Source organism: Pygoscelis adeliae, unplaced genomic scaffold (assembly GCF_000699105.1).
Source record: "Pygoscelis adeliae isolate BGI_AS28 unplaced genomic scaffold, ASM69910v1 Scaffold62, whole genome shotgun sequence".
Lineage (NCBI taxonomy): Eukaryota > Metazoa > Chordata > Aves > Sphenisciformes > Spheniscidae > Pygoscelis > Pygoscelis adeliae.
Window position 1 is genome coordinate 7,650,027 of NW_008824401.1, and position 18,986 is coordinate 7,669,012.

The 18,986-nt window shown below is 42.8% G+C and overlaps 1 protein-coding gene across 1 annotated transcript in view; it reads right to left on the reverse strand.

Moving 5' to 3' along the window:
• Positions 1-200: 200 nt before the first annotated feature.
• ZNF423 (zinc finger protein 423) overlaps positions 201-18,986 on the reverse strand; it is a 195,164-nt gene continuing 176,378 nt past the window's right edge. The window contains exon 7 of the mRNA XM_009320300.1: positions 201-837. Within this exon, the coding sequence (XP_009318575.1) occupies positions 808-837 (30 nt within the window). The 3' untranslated portion in view covers positions 201-807. The remainder of the gene's footprint in view (positions 838-18,986) is intronic.

Sequence of the window (18,986 nt, forward strand, 5' to 3'; positions counted from 1 at the left end):
ATGGGAGCCTGGGAGGCGCAGCCAGAAGCGAACACAACGCCAGACGCAGGAACGCGGCTTTCATTTTCTCCCAATCTTCCTTCCTCCTCGGGTGCAGAATGCTCTCTGCCGTCAGGTGAGCCATCACTTTGTGATTTACACACATCAGCTGGCAGTGGTGATGCAGCGTGCGCTGACAGACAGACAACCGCTGACGCTAAGCTCATGTATTCCCTTTATTGAACTGTACTAGTTATTGCAATCAGATTAAGTCACATTTATAAAGCAGACCATCCAGTTGCACTGAAACCGATTATATTCATTACATAGTTTTAATCACTGTCCGGTGAACTGGCAAATCCAATCAAAGCATTAGTCTTTAATTAAAAAATTAAAAAGAAATATTCAGACAATAGCCAAGCAATCACATCACAATGCACAGTTACCTAAAATTGCAATTAAAAAGCAGTTAACAAAAAAGAAAAAAATCACACCTAATCTTTAACTATCAATATAATACAAGAAGCAACAAAGGGCAACAGCATCAAAGCAGATTTATCTAACACTATAAATTCAGTCAGAAGCAGAAGCTCTAAAGTACACTAGCTGAAGCAGGACAATAAAAAATACTGAGCATGGAATACTTTTAATCTCTTCCATTAATATTCATTTCCAGCTGCTTATAATAGCAGCGCCTCATGGCCAAATCATTAGAGTTTTACATCTGGGTTGCAAATGACACTTTGATTGGATGTAATGTTCAAATGGTCCTCCCCACTGTGCCACCGTCAAGTCTTCTGCAGAGAGGTGTCCTGTAGTGCCAGTGGCTCACTGTGCGTGCTGGCTCAATGTGTGGTTCTGGAAAGACGAAAAAAGGAGACATGCATGAGGGGCAGAATAATAGAAAGCATGCCCATACCCTCCTACTCAGTACCATTTATGCAGAGCTCGACATAAAAGCTTCTCAATTATTACAAAACAAAATGCAATAAAGAAAAAGTACTCATAAGTAACAGCTGCCAATATGACACATTTGCTTTGTTCTGACGGATCTGTTAATGCTGGCATGAACTTAGAAAAAAAAAAAAAAAATGCTACAAGCCAAGTACAGCCATGAGGGTTTGGGTTTTTTTTTTTCCTTTCAAGACATATAAAGAAAGCGGTAATGCTTCACGGGCAAAAACTGCCTTTAGGGATTCCCTTAACTGTAACAATTAAAAGAAAAAAAAAAAAAAATCTGAATCATGGGGGGAACCCTTGCCATTTTTTACTCTTTTATTCTCACTAGTACCGGGTGCAAGTACTGGCAGCAAGAGACACCAGATTGTGACACACACTTCTCAGGCCAAGAAATACTTCGGCAAAAACAGCTGAACCACCAGTTCAGGCACCAGGGTAATATACCGCGCAGAAAAAAGGTTGGACATGTAACCCAGAAGTTAATTCTCTTTAAAGAATAGACTTCGCTCTACACATTTCTTTCAGCAGTTTAGAGTCTTTTTTGTTCCCTTTTTTCCTTTTGGTAAATTTGCAATAGCCTCATGTCATCACAGTATCTCGCATCAGAGGATGCTGACCTGTCTTGTCATTTTGTGCAGGAGCCAATAAATCATGAAGCCAACCTTGGAAGCATATTTTTAGAGCAGTAGCAATTCACCTACATTTTGTGTGCTGTCTGAAACCCCAGTCCTACGTATAAGCTCAGCTTTATTTGTAGGATTATTCAACTATTTGAGCAACTAGAGATGTGCTTCATGGTGAGCTTTTCTTGAGCTGGGTCCCTAGCATCCCCAAATATAAAAATTCATTTGCATTATTTCAAGCCTAGGCAATTTTACTAGTCTCCATCTGCCTAATAACAGAGCCGGGCAAGTCCGCCAGCTCAAAGAGTAAGTTTTTAAACACGAAATGAATTTTGAATCTAATTATTTATTTACAATGACGAAGCTTTAAAATAAAGTAAGATATTTTAACTTTTCATAAATCATCTGGTCCTTCTACACTATCCACAGTTACATCTTGATCAGGAAAAAGAATGATCCTCCACTTTATTCAGAGATGACATCTCCCTGATGAAAACCGTCGGTGGAAAGAGTTAATGGGCGGCCCGTGATGCGCGGGGCCAGCCAGGCAGGCAGGCGGGGGTGACCCCATTTGCAGGCAGGAGCATTTCTGGACTGTGCACTCCCAAAACGTGACCACCAGGTGTCAGAAGTGCTGCTGAGTTCTTAAATCATAGCAAAAGTTATCTGCGATATTGTGGCAGGCGGGCTGCGAGGAAACTCCGCACAATAACGGTCAGGCTTTACCGTGCCAGAAGGTTACAGAGGCAGCAGAAGCATCATAGCAGCCGCACGTCTGGCAGGAGCCCTTGTGAAATTAAATACAATTGTCTGACGAAATCGCAAAATAACCGGTCCTTGTTTAGCATAACACTAGCCCTCTGAACACATCCCAGTCTGCGACGCTAAATATTTCAGAATAAAAAACCAGAAGTACTGTGCAAAGACCTGGAAAGCTTATCAGGGGATAAAGCATTATACTCGAACAACGTCGAGCGAATTGGCAGTTGAAACTACTTTGCTTTTAGACAATTTAACATCACCAAACATAAAATCCAATAGCTTTTTACTTTGCTATACATGGAAATTTCCCTGGCCTTAAGAAGGAATGACCTTTGCAGTGCTGGATGTTATTCTCAAGTCAAATAATGACTTTATGGAAGAGGATGGATGGAGCCCTACAAACACAATGGCAGCACTGACAAGAAGCTTGTCCGCTAAACCTAACTGGGAAAGCGTGAAAATGTGAAAGAATACACAGGCCACTCTGTGCTCAGACACGCTCCTCGGCATTTTAACAATGGCCGTTTCTTCATTACAGTTCTATTTTTAGGTCATCCTGCATATCAATAAAAAAAGTGAAAGGTTTACCATCTTCAAATCAAAAGAAGGGCTATTCGTGGTAGACAAATCCATACTTATTTAGGCAGTGTCATTTAAAAGATAATGCACAATCAGCACTAGATGCATGACGCACAGTCTACAGTCAGGGAACATGATTTCAAACTTGTGTGGCTGCTGCATTGATTACACCAGGCAGGTCAATAAAGGAATGGTATGTGGCTCTAAATCTGATAATGAAGCTTTCATTGTGAGCCCTCCCTACTCAAACATAGGTTAATAATATGTTCTGAACACTCCTAATACAATGAATATACTGGGTTTGTGAGCAGAGTTTACACAAAGAAACAAACAGATTATACTCAAATCCTGCAGCCAGAGCTGGGTCAGGCAGGAGCTGAGAAACTAGCCGTGCCATAGGGCTATCAATTAAAAAAAACCAAACACACACATTTTTCATATGCAAATCTTGATTTTGCCTTAATAGCTTGGGTATGTACCATTTATTCCCTTTGCATGCATTACTGGCAATCAATATGCTGACTAGTCCCCGGACCAAGCAGTTAATTAAATTTTATTTTTATTAAACAAAAAAACCTCACAAACATATTTGTAATGCCTACGGACACAAGAGCCTGTATGCACTCAATCCTCCCCCTGCCTTTCGGAGAGCAGATCTTGCACAAGCCACGTGCGCAAATGTGTAAGTCCTGCACACCCAAGTGCTGGTGAACACCAGACCACCATGTTCCTGCATGTGCAAATACCGCTCAACCACCATTGGTGCGTGTTCAGAAGACCCACGAAAGCCTGTCCGTGTCCCCTGCAACCAGTATAGGTTTCTCACCTATTAAAATGTATTTCAGACCACACAAACATGCTTTCCAAAAAAAGTCTGGCAACCTCTCTTGTTACTGGCAACTATCATGTCTTATCTTCTTGCTTCTACTCCCTCTGCCCGGTGTGCGTGCAGCTTATTGGAATTGTGCTTTGCAGATGTCAGAAAGCATCTGAGACGTTCAGTGCTTATGTCTCTTCTCTCACACGTGTATTTTGCGTATTTGACCCATGCTTTATCAAATAACTTTATTAGGCACTTCTGTGTGTGCCCACAGACAAAGAAAATTCCCCTGGCTGACCAGACTTTCAGAGCAATTGAAAAATAAGTAAATCCTGGCACTGAGAATGCCCTGTGCCTTAGCAGAAACAGCTTTCATCCCGATGCTACGCTGGGCTGTTCCAGGTGGCAGAATAAAACCATAAAGGCCAGGAGGGAGCGAGCGTTTTGAAATGTGTGATGCTGCGGGAATGCTTCTAGCCAAGTAACCTACGGAAACTTCACCCACCTCTCCAGCAGGAGGGTGGGCTGGCAGGAAACAGCTTGGGCGTGATTTTTCAACTCTAGAAGTTACAGTTAAAAAAAAAATCTTAATGGTGATTTCCGAAGGAAAATAGAGCAGCCACAAAAATGAAGCCTCTCCAGGCATGCTTGTGTGTGTGTTTGCACATGCCTACCTGCTCACAAGGCCATCCATACACGTATGCATTTGGGGGCCGGCAGGAGGCAGGACATAATTTGGAAGCTGAACGGTAAAAATAGTTCTTCACAGCTCCTGTTAGGCCTCCTGGTTTACGCACGGCTCACAGCTGATACCCCACTGAATGCATCTTTCTGAGACATTATTGCAGCTGGAAAACTCTACAGCAGCACTAAGTCACCTGTCAAGATCAAGTAAGTCACAGCTTATTTATAGGACAAGGTTGGAAAATTTCTTCTTTGCTTTGCTTTTCTTAATAATCATGCAAAATGGATAGCAATTCCGTTAGCCACGTCAGTGGGAAAAATGCAACTACCCTGAGCCTCGGGGCTGTTGCAGTGTTTAAGTGGAATTTTCTACTGGCTGCATAATCCCCAAATGAACCATTTGCGGAAGTGTCTGTGACCAAGGAACTGGGCGACGGGTTTTGCAGGAAATAAAAAGATTTCAAAGACTGGTTGATTATTGTCCATGTAGATACTGATTGCTCTCCAGATCTTCCCTGGGGACACCCCCTGCCTGCCCTCTGGATGCGAATCAAGCCATTTGTGCAGGACATCTACAGTGAATATTTCTCTGTTTTTCTGCATGCATTATTATGAAAACACTGGCATGACAATCTCCATTTTCAGAGCACTGTGTCAAGAAGGAAAGCATCAGGCTTGAAAGATGATCACTTACAGCAGTTCAAAGAACTCTTACAAGCTATATAAAGATCGAGAGAAAAAACACACAGAAAAAACACACAGAAAAAAGCAGCACGTGATGGAGCAAAGCTCCAAGCCAGGCAGTCAAGCTGGGAGTCTCCCACACTGCAACGACGTTCACTGCCAACAAGTCACAGGTGTACTACACAGGAGCAGGTGAAAAAAATAAAATGCAACTGCGAGGGGTGTGATAATGGTTTGGGGCCATAATACATCCAGTCTATAGTGCCATTGTACATCTGTTACGTATTCAGATATTTTGTACCAGCCATTTAGCGGTATACTGTCTATGTGCATAAGCATATACACCTAAAAGACCGTATGCTATGCAGAGGTTAAGAAATGGCACAACAAGGCTGGTGACGCCCACCACCCCCAAGTGAAATTCATAAGCCTCGTGCAGCGTTACATAGAGATTGGGACTCTCATGAAAGGTTATAAAGTCTCTCTCTTCCCTTCCAAATCCCATTAAAATGAACACAAACCATTCCTCAAATCATTTTAATAGGAATTACGGAAATAGATTCATGTGACAAACAGCCCACGTGAAACTTAACTGGCTATTAGCCATTGGGTGGCCCTGCTCATGAGCACACCAGGTGCTTGGGAGCAGACGCACACAGAACTTGCTGCCTGCACGCTGCTTCTGCAGAGCCGGCTGCTCAGCCCATGCCTCCCTGGCTGCCCCCACGGCTCGGTGCCTGGGGACACCGGGGTTGCTGTGGCACTGCAAAACAACCCGGACTGAAAACACCAACCCTAGACTGGAAACATTGACCCCGTGGGTGATGCATGAACACAGCTGCCCGACCTTGTGACATGGAAGGTAATTTTTATTATTCCCTATATTTCTCCCAACGTGCAGGGGGTCCACCAGACCCAGGCGAGAGCTCAGGTAGTTTCTCTCCCTGCCTCTCCCCACCTCCCTGTGCAGGTTTCCGCCACCCCTTCAGGCACCGTCTGGCTCCAAGCCCAGGGGTCAGTATCTCGGCTGTACCCCCTCCTCCCCATTCTCTGTCCTTTGCCTCTTACAGAGTGGGGCTGGGGGAACAAGAGAAGCGATCCCTCCATTGACTGTCAACACATGCAGCTTGCCAGACAAAAAGTAAACCTCAGATTCAGGCATTGACTTGAAGCAAAAGGTTCAAGTCTCACATTTGAACATATATATAAAAAAAGACAAAACAAAACTTCCAGATTGCTACAAACAGAAGTTAGAGTGTCTAAATATTTACAAAATACCATCTGCAGCATTCTTTTTTCAATGTTTTGCATCTTTTGAATTCAAACTGGTCCAAAAATCTCTCGGCCATTATTCCTCATTATATATCCATAAGCACACACACGTACGTGCACAGGTAGTATTTCCCTCTAACAGCAATCCATAAAGATGATAATCTTTATGCCTTGACTTTATAAAGGGATTACTTTAGGCAGAGGACACAAGATGACCCTTGCTTTAGCCATTGGAGATTATGCTCTCTACAGAAAGCTGTGAGCCTTAAATTGGTGCTGCTCTAATCCTAAACTGGAGAGGCATTCAAGGGATGCCATGACCCAGAAGAGCAAGAGGAAAAAACCTGAATTAAAAAAAAAAAAAACACACTGAGGGGGAAGCAGGGGGAAAGGGAGAGAGCAAGGGAGAAAAGGAGAGCAAGCTTGCTTTACAGGATAAACCTATTTATTTTTAATTTCTGGTTGCTACTTTCCCTTCGCTATCAGACTCTAAAGAAAAATCACCTTTGCACCCCCTTGCAGTTTGTATGTGCTTATTTTTAGAACTGTTTGACAATTATCCAAGGGTCTAAGACTAACAGATGGCCTGTCTTAAAGCCTCATATGTTCACTAGTTTGCACTTCTGACAAACAGTAAATGTACTCAAGAGTGTGCCATAAACAGGGCTGAATGAATACTCAGAACACAATTTAGTTAATACACTTCATTAAAACTGATAGTGGTAACCAATGTTTCCCATAAAACCAGGTGTTAATTGCCCTTCCAGTTGTTTCAGGTAACTCTTACCCAGTGACATTTATATGTTTAGATCCTAGTTTTTCAGGAAATACAGTATTACTTCTTTTCCTTTCCCCTGGTATTTCACCCACTACATAAAATGCTTGTAACAAGTGAACTCCAAGTTATCATGGTACTCAACAACAAAAAAAAATTGTCAGGCAAGACATGTTCACATGTCCCTTCTTTATTTGAAGAATCCCTTGAAACGGAGGTAGAGGCAAACGAAAGGTGGCACATCCTTTGTGAAAGGAAACAGCTGCCTGTGTTACCGCTTCGTTCATCTCTGAGCATCTGATAACTTGCCATGCGTCAGTCAGTCCCTGTGTCAGCACACTTTGAGATGGCACTTCAACAAATGCAGTTAGGAAGCTGTCCTTTACAAGTTACTGAACCAAGAAAAAAAATAAAAATAACTTCAAGCGTCTAAGAAAATACGCCTGGAGATTTAGTGTCAGCTGAAAAGCGAGGTTGCCTGTTTCCATTGAAAATATCTGCATCTGAGTTACTCTGACGCTTGCACATGCTTGATTACTCCGGGGCCAAATGCACCTTTCACTGGTACTGGGACACAGAAATACTCGCCTGTGCCAGGACAGAGCTGGCCTTGGCACCGCAGAGGTTTCTGTACCCGCTGGGGAGGTTGAGCAGCCCCCCTCAGCGCCCACTCACCCAGGGGACGCTCCAAGGCACCCCTGGAAACCTGCCTGGCTCCTCTGGCAGCCAGGACTTGGCACTTCGTCTGGAGTCGATGAGAAGATTCAGAACTTGTAAAATATTTACAGGGAGAAAAAGCCGCTCCACACATGACCGACTAAATGCTGTCTGCTTTTTTTTTTTTTTAAATAAATCTTTTTCTACAGCTGGCATGTTTCTGTATTGAAATGCAACTGCCCAAGCGTTGGTCTGTAAAACCCGGGCAGACCCTGAAGCACCCCCTGCCCCCACTGCCTGCCTTTGTTCTGCGCCCCAGGGGCTGCGTGCTCTGCTGCCATGCTGCATCGTCCCAACAATACACTTCCTCAGTTTTATCTCTATACTTACACCGCTTCTGTTAATTTTAATGTATTCTTGAATTTTGATAGGCATTTCTGTGTTATTCTGGGTTTGAAAAATTACCTTTCTATACAAATACCTTTCTTAGAGTTATTTTTCCCAGCGCCAGCCTTTTCTCACACCAGCTAAGGATATTTTAGATGATTTATGAATTTAATTTCTCTTCTAATTCAGGTTGTTTAGTCCTAATCAGACTTTGACAACTCACCTAACATGCTTTCCCCTTTCCACTTGAGACTAATAATTCTGTATCATCAGTCTTCCAGACCTGCCATCTCTTTACATTCTTCTCTAAAAACTAAATAAACCAAGGTGAGCCTATTACAAGTGAACTCCAAATGTGAGCCTAAGCCTGGCATAGCCTCTCATATTCAATTAAATGCCTCACCGAAAAGTCTATTACACTTCTTCCGAAAACACTGGGTAAGATGCTGAAGCACGAAAGCAAACTGAAGCTTTTGGGAAAATCTCCTTACCACGGCACTTTGGAAATTAAAACCACAGGAGAATACATTACTAAGAGATAACCGGAGTCTTCTGTTAGAGGAACTAGCCATAAACACACCATTATTCACTGAGGCACCCAATGAAACCAGGGAGCTAAAAATACCTGTCCTGAGGGACTGCACGCTCCTGAGAATTTTACTCAGAAATGCAAATTTATCAGCGTCCTTGTGACTTGTAGTCTACAGTATGCCACACGCAAGAGCAAACTAAGCTGAGAGAAGAATGTTACACTTCCTAAATGTAAACGGAAAGGGACAAATTTAATTACTGTTGTCAGAAGTGCATAAAACCAGAATATTTTTAGAATTCCTCCACTCCTCCCTCAGGCCCACCGTTTCTCCCTGACTGGATTGCAGAGCCGTTGCTGATCCCGAGAACAGAAAAGGGCTTGCAGGATCCCAGCACGCTGCTCTGCCAACAACACTTGGTGCTTTAACCTCAGCTTGGTCAGCCTGTGTTTTTCTGGGGAGCTGGTCCCGCAGGCACCCCGGTGCTCGGGGCCGCGGCCACCCCTCCACCTCCATGGATGTGGTCACCCACTCGGCATGCAGCAGCACGCATGCCCTTTGCCCGAGTTCGAAGTAACTCTCCAAAGCTGTCCTAATGAATGCAAACACCTCACTTCCAGTCTGTTTTCAAATCTAAGCCACACACTAACTGGAGAAAGCATCAACTGCCCACAGGTACACTCCTTCGCCTGTGCTACACCAAAGACTTCAAATGCATGACCCAGTGCTGACCTGTTTTTATCTACTTATAGGTCCTACTCACGGAAGCAATGTGTTTCAAAATCATTTGCAAGAGGAAAACCATTTTCCAGGAATCCTGCTTAGGTATTCCTCTCAAAAACATGATTTCTTGATTTATTTGAAGCCTATCTGAAGCATATCTTGTTAATTCCTCCTTGATCTAAGGTAAATCACATTGCAGAAGCCAGTTAATTGTTCATTTCTGTGAGGGCTGGCATCATCATTATGGGACCCTTTGTGATTCTTCTATAAACATGAAATAATTTCCTGATTTGGTCTTTATTATAGGACCAGGACAGCATCCTTTCACACTCTTTTTCTCAAAAAACACTTAAAGCAAAAGAGAAACGCTTTACATAGTACCTTCAGCAGTCACCAGCCAAAATGCATAGCCAAAAGTTTCATTGAGTGACCGTTTCCATGGGAATAACACAACAAAACCCAGGAAATTCGAAATTGAACCTAAAACTGGCTCCTTAACTTGCCCTGCTGTTCTTCGGTATGGCAAGGGTCACTGAACACCGTCTGACTTTTTGTAGCTTTTTTTTCCTGCACCAGTTAGGTATCCCTGGTGTTAAGGACCAGGTATAAAACAGTCTCAGCCTTAACTGTGACTTTTAATGCAAACATTAACAGGGGCATATCTTGCACTCTTCACTTAGGCAATCCTCCATTGAATGATGGGAGTTGCAGCTGAACCAAGTTCCTTGGACCGAATAAGCAAGTGCAGACAGCTGGACTTCATGCGAGCCGTGCCTACCCGCAGCTAGGCTACAGCATATCACAGTCCTTCTATCAGTAACTCTTTTAAAAAGCAGCAACTAAAGTAAAATTCCCTCTAATGGAATACTGATCTGACACATTGTAGTGCCTTGTGTTATGGATAAATTTTTCTTAGAGGCAGATAAATATTCCTGTCACGTGGCGCCCACATACTGCTTGGGCTGACAAAATGGCTGGTCAGTGACCTGTTGCCTTGGACGTAATGGCTGTTATTGCTGGTTTCTAATTTCAAAAGGGGCATAAAAATCCTCCAGTGCAAGTCTCTCTGCTATAAAATAGCAAGGCCACGGTTTATAGAAGTACTTTACATGCCTCCCCATTAGTGTACATGCCACCAGCAGAGCAGAAATCTGCAGACAGGATTGTGCTCAGCCCACTGCCTTGAGGAATTAACCCCAGAGGAGCTAGTAGCGTGAAAGAGCCAAGCAGGATTTGTTCTCATAACTAAAAGAGGGGCCAAAATATCACCAACATGAGCCATCTCCTCCAAGACATCACAACACAAAATAGCAATGGTACGTGTGCTGTGGTATGTGTGTGAAACAACTGTAACTGTTAAAAAATGGGATTTTCCAGCCAGTGCTACTCCATTACAACAGTGTCACTGGCCCTAGGAAAATCTGACTTCTGAACAGCAAGATGCTACATTTTAAACAATCGTGATTTCATGCAAAGACTGAGAGCATGTGTCGGCCCCAAAGGAGGATGAATTTTACAGAAGTAAATATGTTCTAAACCTCCTCGCTACTCCTTTTGGAGACACAGTAATGTAATGCACCGATGACAGATATGCTATACGCAGTCAAAACTCAATGCCCATGGCAATTTATTCAGGTTTAACTGTGCAACAAAAACAAATGAGGAAGCTCGCTGGCCAGGCAGGACTCTCCCCCCAGGGCTGGTGCAGCGCGGGCAGTGCTTTGGCTGTTTCTGCATGGTGCAGAGCCGGACCAATTTGGTTCTGCGGACATGCTCTGCACAGTAGGCGACCTGGGGGTGTCCATACTGCCTGCCCAGGACATGGCACAGAAGACACATGAGACACTGCAGAGAATCAGCTCAAGCACGGCTGAGTTGATAAGCTCAGGACGGCTGCTGCCAAATCTGGGCTGGCTCATGCAGAGTTGGGGTGACAGAGCCTTGCTGAACCCAAGCTGACCTTACACAAAGCTATGAGCTGCCTCTACACTGATCCCATCAGCATATACAGTCTTATCTCTATCATCTAGATTTTTCCAACAAAGCTCCATCACCTCATTAAGGATGCACAGTTTAGTATATTGCAAGTTATTCCATTAACATGAAACATGAAGAAAGAAGAGAGCATGAGCAATCTGTCCGTTAGCATTTACGACACAAGTCAGGTCACTGCACGTGCACACCCCAGCCCATGCATCAAGCATTCCCGTCCCATTTTCATTTAACACAAGCAGAAGCCTCAGAAAAGGCTCAATCTGGAAACAAGCTGTATTCTAAATTATTTTACCTTTCTTCCTTTCCCCTCTGGTCAAAGGGAGATATAAAACTACTCTCAAAATATGATGCTAAAGCAGAATGTTAATTACGCAAACTTTAGTATATGACTGAATATACTTCCGTGAAAGCAACTTCAGAAAGAGCAACCAGCGAGGCTGCTCCAGGGCTGCTTTTAGGTCCCTGAAAGTAGGCTGGGCTGAAAATACTGACAACTTTCCCGACAAGAGCATGGAGGTGCAGGCAATGACAGCCCTATACACAAGCCCAGCTGCAGAAAGGCAAGTTACCAACTGACTTTCTAACTATTCCTTCTCCTTTTGTTCTTATCAGGCCCCACTTTTTCCTGACTACTCATCACACTTGCTCCATCTATCTGGCCTCGCAGAGCAATGAGAACAGATAAGGCAGTGAAGAGTTAGCAGGAGTCTCTCTCATGCTCTTTAAAATCACCCTGGGAAAACTGGCCCTCGGGACTGGGCCACCAGGCAGGACCCCTGTCCTCAGCTCGCTCCAGCAGCCAGGGCTGGAACTGCTGCTCCTGCTGCCTTTTACCAGCCAAGGAGATAAACCCTAGGATTACACCCTAAATCTCCTACTCAGCAAATCAGAGGTACACCCAAGGCCTTTTAAATTTCTTCATTAAACTATTTTTCAAATTCCTCCTAACAGTAAAAGTCATGGGGGCTCCGCCAGCACTACAGCAGTAGGCAACAGCAGTGCAGTATCACTCCAGGATTTCCTGTCTGGAATTTAGGCTTCATGTCTGAAATACAACACACACACACAACTTTTGTACGACTGAGGAAACAGAAGACACTTGCCATACATTTATTATCTTCCTGGGGAAATGATATAGAGGACAAAAGAGACTGTATTTACTCCCTCCCCAGCTGCTTTTACAATCTAATAATTTATTTCTCCCAGACATAAATTTCAGATTTAAACGAAATCCCCGAAACCTAAAGATGCCACATGGTAGAGGCTAGGGCAGTATTTCTTTCTGTTTTGGAGATGCAGTGCTTAATGCATTGCTCTGTTAACCAGTAGCCTTAAATTTCAGGGGGGAAAAAAAGACAAGCAATTAGACTGTGGCAGACACAGTACAGGCAACTGTGATTACTACCTTCATACACAGAGTTAAAAATATCTGGTTATTGAAAATTATTTTCTCAGTCCACGGGGGTTTATCTAGGTTTAGGCTGAGATGTTTATTTTTTCTGCAGCAGCCATACTGGGGGATCCTTTTACAACATTTTCCTTACACAGTAGCTATATATCATTCACATTTCTGAAAACTGAGGTGCTTTCTATGATGTAAGAAATCTCTGCAATTAGAAACAACCATATCCTCTTCCAAAAAAATAAAACAAATAGACTACATCTCCAAGCCCTTCTAGTCAGCAGTTAAGATAGCAGTGCTCTTAAGGCAAATGTAAAAATCCAGGGTATAAATTCATGTTAACTGTTACAAATATATCCATCTGTTCACAGACTAACTAGTGACTGAAACTGATGAATCCACTGAAATGTAATTTTCGAGCCCACTAGCGTCTGTTCTCTTCTAGTAATAAAGTAAATGCTTTTCAATAACTGTGCTGCTTTTGAATGCCAATTTCCATTTAAGTAGGTTTGGGTTCTCTCAGAAAAAAAAAAATAAAATAAAATAGCAAAATGCCTTTTCTTTCCAAAGGTCAAACTAAGCTTTTCAATTTCAGCAAGGCAGAGAGGACAAAACTCCAATCAGATAAATGGGCTGTGTAATGATTGAGAACCACGGCTGCCTCAGGTTTTCTGAATGGGCTGTAGGATAGAATTTGGCACAGTCTGATGTTGAAGCTTATATCTCTTTTACTGCAGACAAAAAATTCACTAAAATATATAAATAATGAATGTGGCTGGGGATCTCTGCTGGTACTACTGCTGGTTCTGCAAGACGCAGGAGCAGAAACATACACTGCTCCATGTTTTTGTTACTAGTGAATCCTTGTTCTCCAACAATAAACACAGAATATTTTATCTGAAATGGCTTCTGCAGCACATACAATATAAGTTTCAGCTCTCTAAAAGTGCCAGCAAATTGCAGAAAGATAAGTTACAAAGACGTACCTAATTTGCTGTGATGAATTGTGTGCATGCTTCAGTGATCAAAACTGCAGCTGAGACCTATTATATTTAATGATCTAGACATTTCTTGTGAAAACACTCAGGCATATACTGTTATGTCTGGACAAGCATCCCCGTCTTGCTCTAGCAGCAAGCAAATGAAGAGACTGAACATCTAAAAGGATGCTGTACACCACCTTCGATGAGCTCTTTAAAACAGAGGCTGATCAAGCTCCACTATTTTCCTTAAATAATGCTTATGCTCTGCCCTTTCCAGTGCAGCATCCCCTCTTCCTGTGAAAACTGAAGTCAGTTCCTTTGGATGCTAGCGACACTTACAGGAGGAAACGGAGCTAATCTGTGCTCAGACCCCAAACTATGTTCCACAGCAGCTACTACAGCAGAAGAAAATCAAAGGGGCTGTATTGGAGATCTCTTCCCACTAGCAAAGAAAAATTGTGACAAGACTTTTTGGAGAGAAAACAAAACAAAACGTTTATTTGCCTACATATTAGAAAAATGTTCTGTTTCTAGTTTAAGGGCTACGTCCTGCTTAGAAAGGCATGTGCTACCAAGCCCAGTAGGGCCGAAGCAGTGGTGCTTGGATCTGCTGTCTCTGAGGACACCGTCCCCGCACAACCAGCTGTGCCAATGACCCTGCTCACAGACCTACAGTTTACAGCCCCTTTGCTTTGTGGCTTTACGCAGAGCAGCAGGAAATGGGGCTTCTTACCACCTTCCTATGGGGACAGGAATTTCACTTTGTGAACATATGATTGAACATATGACTTCTGCATAAAAGGTCTGAGGTTTCCAGGGCTTTATGTTGGGCTCCTCCGAAATTTTCCTGCATTGATCTGGGTCTATTGTTCAACCTCTGCCTTTCCACATTCGTAAAAGAGGAAAAACCAACCTCAGAAAAAGTGCTGGTAAGCTTAATTCATTCACAGTTATAAAACCCACAGAGATCTGCAGAGAGAAGCCACACAGAATATTCTTGCTACCACATGTTCAAGAGCTCATTTTCTCCCTCCCTGGTCAGTTTGAACCTCTTTCTATCATTCATTGTTCAACAAAACAGAGCGAAACACAAATGTGTGTTTGACTCCAGAAATAAGGATTTCAAAGTGCTATTTCATTAATCTGAGGAGCTGCTAAATACTATCACAGTGGTAATTTGTGATAGTGTGGTAAAGAATGAAGAAAAGGTATTTGTTAATTGTTGACATAACAAAATTAATTTTCCATCCCTAAACTTTTTCTCCTCTCTCCTGTGAGCTCTGATGCAATGTTACTGACTGGCACTGCTGAAATGCCAACTTGCATTTCTCATCCTTAATTTCTCTCTAAATGTCATTAGTAATTGTTATTGCCAGACCAGAGAGTGCAATCTGGTCTTTCTGAAAGAAAATCCATTTCTCATTTCTTCTCCTGTGCTTCCTCCTTTTGGTCAAGGATGGATGTTTAACACAGCCCGTGTGCTCTGTTTCCAAGAAGAAGGGAATGCATTAATATATCTGGAAGTAAAACATTCCAACTTTATTTATGTATAGTATGCCTGGATCTTTATGAATACCAAATTGTATATTCAGAAAGGTCTTTAAAGCACATCTTTCAAGAACACTAACAAGTCTTAATTGAAGAAACCTAACAAGTAGGGGAAGGAAACACCCTTTAATCTGTGCATACAGACTCCTCTCTGGATGCTTCCATAAATTACTCTTTTTGGTGGGCAACAATGTTGTCAAATATAAAAGCATATTATATGATTTTTCTCTCTTTCTGTCACATGGAAAAGAAACCTCTCCAGTGAGATGTGTAAACTGGTCTAGCTTTGGTCTGGATTAACGTATCACCCTCATTTACCCACGCAAGTAAAAACGGTTTCCACCACTAAGAGGGGAGGTGAGCTTAGACATCTGTGTGCAAAGGAAAATCTGCAAGTGTAAAAGGTTGGCTCCTCGCACATCATTATATATTGTGCCAGAAATTTGTATAGTGATGTGCAGCTCCTGCAAAATTTGGTCTCTGGTACTTAGAGGCAAGTAGTACCTTGGCACTTCAAGTCAATTTTAGGAGGGACTCTGTGTGTCATGACAGCCTTTAACTGGGCTCCCCATAATCAGCACATCTTACATTTGCGTGTCTGCATTATGTTTTGTAATGTATATAAAGTAATTAGTTCAAAGCTAGGCTGCATTTCCATATCCATTAACTAAAGGCATCTTATCTCCGAATAAATAGACATTTGGATATTTCCAGCCAGGAATTGTGCTTTCAATAAACACAATTGATGCATATACATTGTCTCTTGGCGGCTTACACTCCTGCCCATCTGTTGGGATGGCATGGTGCCTACGCAAAAGTTGGTTGGACCCTTGCCCTAGGGCATAGATGACAGGCAACGACGGGTTTAGCTGGGCAGCCTGAGCACCAGATCCAAGTGCCATCTCTGCTGTAGGAAGCCCCTTCTGTGTGCCAGTGCTGCCACATTGGAACGACATGCCTCCTTACACTTGATCACACATGTTGACACTTGGGTGCACTTAAGTGCATTAATGACTGAAATGATGCCTTTCACCTGGCTCCCTTCTTTTTTTCCCCCCACTCTGCATCACTGCTGGGTTTTCTGCACATGTTAATGCGAAGTTGCATACACTTTGTTAGCCAGGGCCAGCCACAGAACAGCATTAATGGTGTAAAAAAAAGGAGGTTTTTTTGTTGTGGGACACACTACTCCAGTGCCAGACATTTCCAAACTTCATCTCAGGTGAGTCTTAGCAGACTTGAGAGACCTCAGGGATTATAAAGATGCAGCAATATATTGATCAGAATCATCTTTCTAAATGAAAAAATGCTACATCTTGTCACTGCGTCAAACACAGGGCAATTCAAGATTTCTGCACCATCCTCCATTTCAACAGAATTGGCCACACAAAGAGGCCATGCGGTCTGGATTACGTGGCTGTTCCAACAGCATCCCCAGCCCCAAACGCAGGAAACACCACCTCATTTTGTGCTAGGGAAGAAGATGCCAACAAATCACACAGAGGTGCATGAGGACAAACAGCTCTTGCTCTTACATATAGCATTAACCTCTGTGGATGTCAGGCCCAGGAAGCCTCCAGCATCACCCGCACAGAACCCCAACCGCAGCTGCTGCAGAGCCCAGCGACAGCCCCACATAGTCTGCAATGGCATTTCTTAGCTTTGGTCCTTATAAGAGCCCGTTTCTAACCCCAAATTTTTAAACAGCCATATATTCCTCCTCCACTGAATTTAAACATACATACTGAAAACCAGAGACCTAATAGGTAAAACTCTTTCCTACTGTGACAACAGATCAGAGATAAAACTTGTGGTTTTTGCAGTCCATAAAGAATGTTCAGGCAGACAGACTCAACATGATGGGTATGTGCCTACAGCACTTTTAATTTTTAATTATTGTTAGTTATAATTATCTGACTGCGTCTGAATGAAACCCAGCAATACGGCTGGAATAGATTTTGGTATTCTTGTAATTTATTAGCTTTGTAACTACTAATAATTAAAATTTAACAATACTCCGAGCACCATAGCAACGTTTTTTAAGAAATGCTAGCCAAATCTGCTAGGATAACTGACTAGGTCATTTTCAGGATTTTAAAGGAGAACTAACATTAAAAAAAAAAAAAAAAGGGAAAGGGAAGGATAGATAACAGACTCTTAAGAGCCTATCAACAACCAAGATGCAAATATATAAATTCTGTTTAAAAGAAAAAAAATGGATTTTACTTGCAGAAAATTAATTCTACACGTAATTTTGTGTGTGCTTCGTATGAAAGTTGGAGAGAGCTTGGTTTGTTTCCAGCAAGAAGCTCCTGGTGTTTAACATCTAAGGCACACATAAGTTCTGAAATGCAGCAAAAGTTACGTTAAGTGAAAATACTGCCTTGAGATAGAGCCACGTTTCAGGTCCCATTTGTCCTGCCATCCACACACTCCCCCAGGGAAAAATATTTTCTGCAACTTCATCAAAATGCCATAGATTTGCTTTTCTCTCGCTGACTGTATGGACACTGGAGCCCAGAAGCACTGAGATATTTCAGAGTATTGCAAGCACATAGGGCTGTTTGGAAGAAAAATTTTATTCCTATTTAAGTAAGCTTTCTTGTATCCCCAGGAAGTAGGTAAAGCCCATTTTTCAAGTAGGAGCTGGAGTCATTAACCAGTAAAAGATTTTGAATAGCTGGGTACAGACCCGAAATTGCTTAAGTCTTTCTTCAGTGCTCTGACCCTTGGTGGTAAACTGAGCCCTTAGATGTAGCCCTGTAGATTCACCTGGGTGCAGGTGGGTCACATACAAGCCAAGAGGCTCTCATTCTCCCCACGTGCTTTAGGGGACACTGTTGTACCCAGATGGCCCCAAGGACCACTGGCATGAGCAGTTGGAGATGTTGCTCCTCATCGCCCACTTCCAGGGAAGCCACCACAGGTACAGAGCAGCATCTTAACGTCCCCCATTGGGCCACATCAGACTATGTGGTGGCTCGCTGCGGTGCCCCGCTCACCTGGACAGGATGCAGCCCTCTATAGGAGACACATCTAACATCGAGCTGACATTAAAAGCAGACTTAAAAAAAGAAAACCTGCTTAGGGCTTGATCTGCTGTAATCAGCGGAAAGAATCCCAAGGACTTTGATGTGGACCAAATCAAGCCCCTGGAGGATGTTCATGGTAAATCATTATTAATATAATGAGTGCAATTTCTGTGCAGCAGCTCATGCCTGTTTATGGATATATGAAAATTGCCAGCTTTTCACATAAAATGAAATGAAGAGGGAGACAGACCACAGCGTTAGCCAATGAGCCATAGTAGCCACTCTCCTTTTGATATGTATACGTTTAAAGAAACTGAGCACTTAAAATGACAGCAAATTCCTCTGGTGAAGTTCCCTTAATTTAGTGATTTGACATATCTCCAAATCTGAACAGGAAAGCAAGCCCTTTATTCATAGCAGGCAATAAAACACCTGAACACCTGTGCTAGGAAAGACCTGGCAGGTACCCTGCTCCCTTGGTACCTGGATTATTTGCGCGTTGTTTATTATATCCCTTGCCTTAGTTTTCATCAATTGTAATCATTTAGGAGGAAACGGTATGATTAACAGTACACAAGCAAACAGCAGGAA